We start from the raw sequence: 9,353 nt of genomic DNA on the forward strand, positions 1-9,353 counted from the left end.
CAATCTTCCTCTTGTTCATATTTTTTGGCAGGGGGCATTCAGAGAAGTCTGCAGATACTGGGTAGTCATTTAAACTACTATTTGGTAATCGCTAGGTGCCAGGGACACAAACATATGGAATACATATGAGACTCAAAGAGCTTATATCCTAGTAGGAAGACGAAGAGGTATTCAAATAATCTTAACATAAAGTTACTTCTCATTCGAAGCTCCTCTAATAGCAGCTAAGTGTAAAATCAACATTACTTCACAACCCAGCCCTTCTGGGCTGCAGCAGCGAAAATAACATCCCAAGAAGAAAAGGTGACTTAATGCAAGCAAAAGTAAAATTAAATCAGAGAGCAATGGTAGGCTGGGCTTTCATGTGATGATGATGAGGAAAGAGCTGTAGCTTAACAGTTAACGCCATCAGAATTCCCCAACTTGATTTTAAAAAAAAGATTTTATTTATTTATTAAAGAGAGAGAGAGCGTGTGAGCATGGGCTGGAGGAGGGGTAGAGGGAGAGGAAAAAGCAGGTTCCCCGCTGAGCAGGGAGCCCAACGTGCAGCTAGATCCCAGCACCCTGAGATGATGACCCCAGCCGGAGGAAGACGCTTAACAACCAAGCCACCCAGGCACCCCCCCTCAACTTGATTTTGAATAACTGGAAGTATTACATAATAAAACAAAAAAAAAAAAGAGAGAGAGTAGGTATGGATGATTAAGTGAATATTTTATATAGAAATTACTGATAAACCAAAAACATTCCCACGCTGTGCCTTCCCTTTTTAAAAAATAAGCTCTTATTTTAGCAATTACATAAGATATGACATTTATGGCAGCTGAGGAAGAGAAGCAATGAGTGGTTTTTGCATCCATGATAAAGGATGAAGCGGTTAGGCATTTAATATATTTTGTTAATTTCTTCATGTACTTTGCAGTCAATTATTACTCCTACTTAGAGTTAGATACAAATAAGATAACGACATTTGTTACATCCATAAAGTCATTTCATTTGGAGATCTCAAAGCATTTGTAGGCATCCATTAGTTCCCAATACCCTAGTCAGACACATTAGAAAAGTAAATTTGGGCACAGAGAAGGCAAATAGCTCAAGGTCAATCAAAAATTCAAGAACAGATTTGGAAAAAGATAGATATTCTGGTTCTTGCTCCTGGTTCTAAGTCATAAGTCATACCCCCATCATGAAATGTTTCTTCTCTTAAAAGGGTCTGCCAGACCTGTTTCTCTTTGATGTTAAATAACAAATGAATATATTCAGTTCAATAAATGTAAAATGAGTTTAAAGAACAAAGAAATAGAACTAGGCTGATTTTGTTTTGATAAGGACTCTAGATCTATTTGTTAGAAAAGATTAAAAAAAAATTACTAAATTCTAGAGGTGCCTGGGTGGTTCAGTGGGTTAAGCCTCTGCCTTCGGCTCAGGTCCTAATCTCAGGGTCCTGGGATGGAGCCCTGCATCAGGCTCTCTGCTCAGCAGGGAGCCTGCTTCTCCCTCTCTCTGCCTGCCTCTCTGCCTACTTGTGATCTCTCTTTCTATCAAATAAATAAATAAAATCTTTTTAAAAAATTACTAAATTCTAGAATTGGGAGGGCTTATAATCATCTTTTTTTTTTTTTTTTAACTCTGTTCTATTTTTCTATGGCCTAAGTTATTATGGCCAATACCTTTTTTAGTCCCTCAACAATCTTTCCTGCAATGCAGCTATTTTACTTCACAGAACAGATGTATTATTGATCATCAATGAAATAACCAAAACCATAATTAGATATACAGTACACTGCGTTACAAACACTTAATATTCTTCTATGGCAACAAAAAATTTTATATTCTATAGGTAATTGAAGACCAATGAACCCGTATAGTATTGTATTAAACTTGATGATTATTTATCACCAAAAATTACCATGCAAAAAGGGAAATTTAAATGTTAGTAACTACATAAAATTCAGAATGCCCTTTAGATTTAAGTACTATACTGGATCCCTATTTCAAAAGTGATTAATTCCTGATAATAGTTTTTATTTACTTTAGAACAAGAATCATTAGTTCCAAGCAGAATCTGGTAAAGTTTGAAAACATCTTTTAAAAAAAATTAAATGAAGTCCTCAATTATTACGTGCTGAATTTCAATCGGTGAAACCGAAGGTTTTCTTCCTGAAAGCCTACCTGCGCATTGGCTTTCCTTCCATGCACCATGAAAAGTACCCTTCACAACGCTCTAAAGCCGAACCTAAGACAACAGAAAAGCAGTAACTTAAAAAAACTATTTCTGATCTTTCCAGTAACAACCTCTACACAATCATTTCGTTCAATGAAAAAATTTTATATTATATCACAAGCGTTTATTCATAACATACCCTTTATTTGGTGTCTTTAAGAGGACTATCCCTACTCTGGATATGGCTACGGAATGCTAAAACGATGGTAAGTGAAGGAGAGGTAAAGTGCGCTCTACAGTCCCGATGGCTAGGTGAGTCCTCTCTTCCAGAAGTGCTTTAACTTGGATCTCACCACCAAGTATGCCTACAGAACACTTACCAGATACCCACAGCCGTACTGACACGATCGATCGGATAGGGCACACGCAGGTTTAACAACGGATCTGAAACTTTAACTCGTCCCGAAGTGACAGGAGCGGGGTGGGGGGTGGGGGTGAAGGGGAGCTGGACATTTGCCTTTAAAAACACTCCGCTTCCGACTGCGGGGCAGCACGTACATGTCGGAGCAGCTCTGGCTCCAGACTCACATCCTCCCTACAAGCCTTTCCCTCAGTGCCCGAAACAATGTCCAACACCCACCTGGCAAGGTCTCACTAGGTCCCGAGGGTTAAATGGGACGCACGGTACCCATTTCCTTCCCCCGCCCCCTCCGACTTCCAGCCCTAGTCCGGGGAAGCTGTCCAGGGTGAGAACCCCAGCGCCTCCCCGGGCTCCGGGGTAGGGCGGTCAGCCAGCTCCGCTCAGTCTAGTGCCCCGCGAGGCCCAGCCCCAGCGCCCCAAGAGCCCCTTCTCGGCACCGACTGACAGCGGCGGGCAAAGCACGGCCCTCTACTCCACCCGGAGGCTCAGCAACTTAGGGCAAGATTTGCAAAGCAAGCCCTGGGCGCTGTCCACTGTCTCCTGCTCTGAGGCGGCGAACTTACCGGCTCTGTCACTTTCTTCTCTGCCGCCGCCCCCTCTCTGCCCGCCGCTCAGCCGCCGCTAGCGCAAGCAGGATGCAGATCCTCGAGCTATTTCCTCCCCACCCCTCTCCTCTCCTCAGCAGCGGAAGTGGTCCTGTTCCTAAGTCGTTCCCTCTGGAACCTGTAAGGCCCCTCCAAAGGTTCCGGTGTGGCTCAGGAAGCAGCTGCGCCCTTTGCTGGAGATTCGGTTAACCTCGAAGACTGCCTGTCTTCGTATCCAGTTCCACCTATTCCAAGGGTGACTACTTTGCGAGTTCACAGGTGATCTGGCAGTATTTGAATACTGAAGCCTCCTCCTTTCTTTGTTTTCCCCAGCAGAAGGCCACGAAAAGATGGGTGTAATCACAAAAAGATTTATTTGTAGCTGGTGGGTCTCCTGTTGCACAATATAGGCACGACGTTGTCCCCAGTTGTGGATTGAATGATTGGTGCGTGCATAAGCGGTGTCGACCCTAGTGAGCCCCTACTGTGTGCAAGCTGCGGACGATACACAGTCAAAGTAGAAATAGACCTGACCTTCTAGATTTCCCACAGTTTAGCTTTCAAGATACGAGGGTTTTATCCACACACTTTACCAAAAACAGACAGATTAACAGGAGAAAAACGAAGTGCTTTGTACAAACACTTTATCCAGACATTTCAAACACTTCTTCTGTGAACTCATTTTAGCATTAAGGGGAAAAAATTCTTTTTCAGTTTGTCCTTTGCCCAATTTTACCAGAGCACAAGCCATCTGATCATTGCTATCCATTTTGAAAATAAACAAGTGATTGGGTAAGGGATACAAGTATAATAATATAAGTGAAAGATTGTTGCTGGTTTCCTGATAACTTCTAGGCTTAAGCATGAATTTAATCAGATTTTCTTTAGGTGTTCTTCATTGGGGTTGATATATTTGTCCAGTTGTTTCTGAAAAGGAAAGAATACCTTTTGTTAACTAGGTTGTAATAAGAAACGTATGGCCTTTAGATCCGGACACCCAAAGTTTCAAATCTCTAACTGGCTTTACGACCTTAGTCAAAGTTCTTCATCTGAACATTAGTTTTCTTTGTGTGAAAGAATAATAATACCTTTTTTTAAAAAGTTGTTTTGAAAAAAAAAAGTTGTTTTGAGAAGTAAATAATAATGAAGATCATGTTGTGTGTCTGGCATTTAGCAGACACTCAACAAAGGTCAGTTTTGTTTCCTCTTCCTATGCCACCTAAATGGACTTATTTATTAAATGAACACCTATTGCATGTAACCGTTCTTCAGAACAATGTACTCACCAAACATGCTTCAACATGTACTAGGAGCAGGCTTCTGGGGGAAAGGATGATGTACATCCAAGAAGCTCAGCAGCTGGGAGCGCCCGGTTCACTCAGGGTGGAAGACCACCTGCTTCTTTTTTCTCTTATCTCCCCTTCTGCAGAGATCACCTGTAGTTAATTAGATGATCCCTTTAAATATGTTTACTCAACCACAAATCCTATATTGCTTGGTTAGACATATCTTGCTTATCTGTAATCTCCTTTAACTCCTTTGTTGATTGCTGTCTTCTATCTAATAAATTCGGGACTGGGGAGTCATTTGGGGCACAGGCAGTCTTCTCAACTGCCAGCCCCCGCTCCCTTTCTCTTGTAGCCAACTTGTTTGTGCCTCATTCTTCTCCCATGTGCCATTGGGAAGCGGCAATTGCATGCCAAGTACTATTCTAGGCTTAGGGAATACGGTCGTGAATGAGATAGACAACATCCTGAAATTCTACTGAGGACTTATGTGGTTATGGTGCTTGACTTTTTAATTACTCAGTACTAACCAATGAAAAAATCAGAGAAAATCTAATGGAGACTGTGGAGAAAGACTTCCTACCATTTTTAGAAGAGCTGTAGAAAGAGATTGCATCTTTTCTCTCTGACCATTGTTGTGTCTGTATGTGATACCTGGAACCACTGCAACCATTTCACAAACATGAGGGAATCCACAGGAGAAAGAAGCTAGAAAATAAAGATGGTAGAACATAAAGATGGAAAGAATTTGGGTCCTTGAATGTCATTTTTAAAAAATGATTTATTTATTTTAGAGAGAGAGTGGGGGGAAGGGCAGAGGGTGAAGAAGAGAATTTCAAGCAGACTTCCCAATGAGTGCAGAGCCTGACTTAGAGCCTGACTCATGACCTTGAGATCATGACCTGAGAGGAAATCAAGAGTTGGGCACTTAACTGACTGAGCCACCCAGGCACCCCTTGAATGTCATTTTTAAACTACTCATCTTCCCTTGTCCAGAAACTTCCTTATAGTTGGACATCTACTCATGTGAGATAATAAATTTCACATTTTAAAGTGAGTTGGGGGGGACCCCTGGGTGGCTCAGTTGGTTGGACGACTGCCTTCGGCTCAGGTCATGATCCTGGAGTCCCGGGATCGAGTCCCGCATCGGACTCCCGGCTCCATGGGGAGTCTGCTTCTCTCTCTGACCTTCTCCTCATTCATGCTCTCTCTCACTGTCTCTCTCTCAAGTAAATAAATAAAATCTTTAAAAAAAAAAAAATAAAGTGAGTTGGGGGTTTCTATTACTTGCAGCCAGAAGCATACTAATTCATATAAAAGAATATAGACAAAAAACAAGTAAACAAATTTCATTAGGTGGCAAATGCTCTCTAAGAAGAAGATAAACAGGGTGATGTTACGAAGAGTGACTTAGTTGGGGAAAGGAGAGGTTTACTTTTTTGTTTTTATTAAAAATGTTTTATGTGAGTATAGTCGGCACACAATGTTACATTAGTTTCAGGCATACAACATAGTAATTCAACATCGCTATATATTATACTGTGCTCACCACATGTGTAACTACCATTTGTCCTGTTCGGTCACTTTCATTGTACCACAGGTTTTAAAAGATCTATTATCCTGCAGATGGATATTTTGACTATTTCCAGTTTTGCCTAGTATAATGCAACAATGTAAATTCTGGCATATGCTCCCTTGTGTACATCTGTAAGGGTTTCTCTAGGATAGGAAGTATGAGTAAAATGGCTGGGTTGTATGCTATGTATATCTTCAACTTTACGAGCACTAGCCAAATTGCTCTCTAAAGTGGTTGTTTTGTTTTACAATAACAACTACTACTATTCCTGCTACAACTACTAGCAAATACTTATGTAACATGAACTACATGCCAGACATTGTTCTAGGAACTTTTCTTAACTCATTTTTTTTTTAAAGATTTTATTTATTTATTTGACAGAAATCACAAGTAACAGAGAGGCAGGCAGAGAGAGAGAGGGAAGCAGGCTCCCTGCTGAGCAGAGAGCCCGATGTGGGACTCGATCCCAGGACCCTGAGATCATGACCTGAGCCAAAGGCAGCGGCTTAACCCACTGAGCCACCCAGGCGCCCGTTCTTAACTCATTAATACACACACTAGTCCTCCTGAGTTAGGATCTATCATATTATCATCATGAGCATCTCAATTTTACCGATGGCACCAAGATGTTAATGAACTTGCTCAAAGTCAGGGTAAGCCAAAGAGGCAGAGTTAGGACTTGAGTGAGACCATACACAATGGCTCCGAAGTCTGTGTTTTCAGCCAAGGCGGCATGCTGCCTCTCCTACTAGCAGAGTGTGAATGTTCTTGTTTGTCTACCTTATCTTATGCTTGGTGTTTCCCAACTTTAAATTTGTTTTGCCAATCTGATGAGTCTAAAATGGTAATTCACTGTGGTTTAGATGCACTTTCCTCTGATGGCTAGTGCAGTTAAGGCATCTTTTCATATGTTTGGCTGGAATTCAGGTTTCTCTTCTATGAATCACCTGTTGTAACAAACATCTTCAAAGGTGATCCTTAGATTTGTTCATAACATGAGAAAAGGAAAATAATTAATATTATTAATTATTAAAGGAGGTATTAAAATATAAGGAATGCTGCTAAGCAATGACAGAATTTTCAAGTCCTTAGCCAGGATAAGAGCAGTTCCTCCTACTTTTGTAAAGCTGTGATTCATTCTCCAGCCCACTGTGATCTGGTTTGTGCTTCTGCTGTTTCTTTTTAAAGTGGAGCAGTGTAGTGTGAATCAACCCTTTCTATATACACCAAGGCCTAGAGAGTTCCATTTAGAAATATGAGTACAGGGACGCCTGGGTGGCTCAGTTGGTTAAGCAGCTGCCTTCGGCTCAGGTCATGATCCCAGTGTCCTGGGATTGAGTCCCACATCGGGATCCTTGCTCCGCGGGGAGCCTGCTTCACCCTCTGACTCTGCCTTCCACTCTGTCTGCCTGTGCTCACTCTCGCTCGCTCTTTCTCTGACAAATAAATAAATAAAAATCTTAGAAATATGAGTACAAAAAAACTGGCATTTGCAACAACTGGGGGATTTTTGCACCCTCAGTAAGTGTGCCCATGGGTAGACTGCATTTCTTTTCTTTTTAAATTTTTAATTAATTAATTATTAATTTTAAAAAGATTTTATTTATTTATTTGCAAGAGAGGGAGCACAGCAGGGGCAGGAGCAGAGGGAGAGGAAGAAGCAGGATTCCCACTGAATGGGATCCCAGGATCCCAGGACCCTGGGATCACGAGCTGAAGGCAGATGCTTAACAGACTGAGCCACCCAGATGCCCTGGAGCCTGCATTTCTAGTTGAAAATATCCTAAAATAGATTTTTATCTGGACTGGGTATGAGACAGTAGCAAGAGCCAAACAGTTCATCAAGGGTTGCTTATAGTCTTTCAAAAATTAGAAATTACATGTTTGCTGTGTATAAAATGTTGTGCTTGGACCCAAGGTTCAGCAGTAAACAAGACACACGGGTTTCCTTGTTTTATGGAATTTCCATTCTTGCAGAAATATTCTAAAACTAAACCATCAGTTGTTCAATTAATTGTTTAATTACTGGTGGGATAATTGTCTGAAAGAGACCTACCACATGCTGAAGAAACTATGTAGTAAGGAGTCCAGACCTCGTCTAGGAGTATGGGAAGGTGGGGTGGGCAGTCTCTAAGACGGCTCTTGTCTTAGTTCAGGCTGCCACAACAAAGTACCCAGAACTAGTGACTTAAACAATAGATGTGTATTTCTTACAGTTCTGGAGGCTGGGAAGTCCAAGATCAAGGTGTTAGCTGATTTGGTTATTGGTGAGTTTTCTTCCTGGATTGTTGATGGCTGTCTTCTCACTGTATCCCCGAAGAAAGATAAAAGGTTGAGGTGGGAAGAAGGTAAGGGAGAGCTCTTTTCTGGTGTCTCTTCTTATAGAGACATGAATCCTGTCGCATTTGGGCCCTACTGTTATTATCTCATTTAATTTTAATTACCTTCTTATTGGCTCTATCTCCAAATATAGTCCCAATGAGATTTAAAGCTTTAACATAAGAACTGGGAGTGGGAGTGAGGCACACAGTTCTGTCTATAATAACCCCCAATGTTCTCTGCCTCATGGTATTCATGCCCTTGTGTAATTTCCTTGTTTGAGGGTAGGCTACACCTAGTAACTAACAAATAGAAGACAGTAAAAGTAATGAAATGTCACGTTCAGGATTAGTTTGCCAAAAGACTGTAGCTTCGGTTGCAAATGTCATTTCCCTCTTGCTGACTGTTGGCCAGAAGCCTCTATCATATCCTTGCCATGAGAACCTCTCCATAGGACACCTCAGAATATGGCAGCTGACTTCCCTCAGAACAAGCAAGTGATTGAAGCTCTCAATCCAATAGCCCATGAGGAGCTGAGTCTTGCCATAAGCAACATGAGTGAACTTGGAAGCAAGTCCTTTCCCAAATGAGCCTTCAGATGAGATTGTAGACTCTGCCTACAGCTTTACAGCATGAGAGACCTTGAGGCAGCAGCATCTAGCTAAGCCATGCCTGGATTCCTGATCTACAAAAGTTGTGAGATTATACATGTTTGTTTTGGGGGGATACATTTTTATGGAGCAAAAACATTTTTACGTTATAACTAACACAAAAGATTTCCCTGACGGTGTGCCCCTTCGGCTGAGGCATGAAGGATGATGGGGGTTACTAGGTGGCAGAGCTGGGAGGGAGGAGGAGTGTTCTCAGCAAAGACAACAAAGCCAGAGTGGCAAGGACAACTTGGGCAGAAGTACACTAGAGACAGTGGCAGGAGACAGAGCTGGAGAACTGGGAAAATGCTTTGGGAAGTTCAGGAACAACGCAGGAGGACAGAGCACAAAAT

The 9,353-nt window shown here is 41.7% G+C and overlaps 1 protein-coding gene across 1 annotated transcript in view; it reads right to left on the minus strand.

The window, feature by feature from the left end:
• Positions 1-3,261, minus strand: part of KLHL20 (kelch like family member 20) — a 61,758-nt gene extending 58,497 nt beyond the window's left edge. Inside the window, exons 1-2 of the mRNA XM_059412880.1 lie at positions 3,149-3,261; positions 2,173-2,236 (exon numbers count right to left, since the gene is read on the minus strand). Coding sequence (XP_059268863.1) covers positions 2,173-2,195 — 23 coding nt within the window. The 5' untranslated portion in view covers positions 2,196-2,236; positions 3,149-3,261. The remainder of the gene's footprint in view (positions 1-2,172; positions 2,237-3,148) is intronic.
• Positions 3,262-9,353: the final 6,092 nt, after the last annotated feature.

The sequence above is a fragment of the Mustela nigripes genome, chromosome 10 (assembly GCF_022355385.1).
Source record: "Mustela nigripes isolate SB6536 chromosome 10, MUSNIG.SB6536, whole genome shotgun sequence".
NCBI lineage: Eukaryota > Metazoa > Chordata > Mammalia > Carnivora > Mustelidae > Mustela > Mustela nigripes.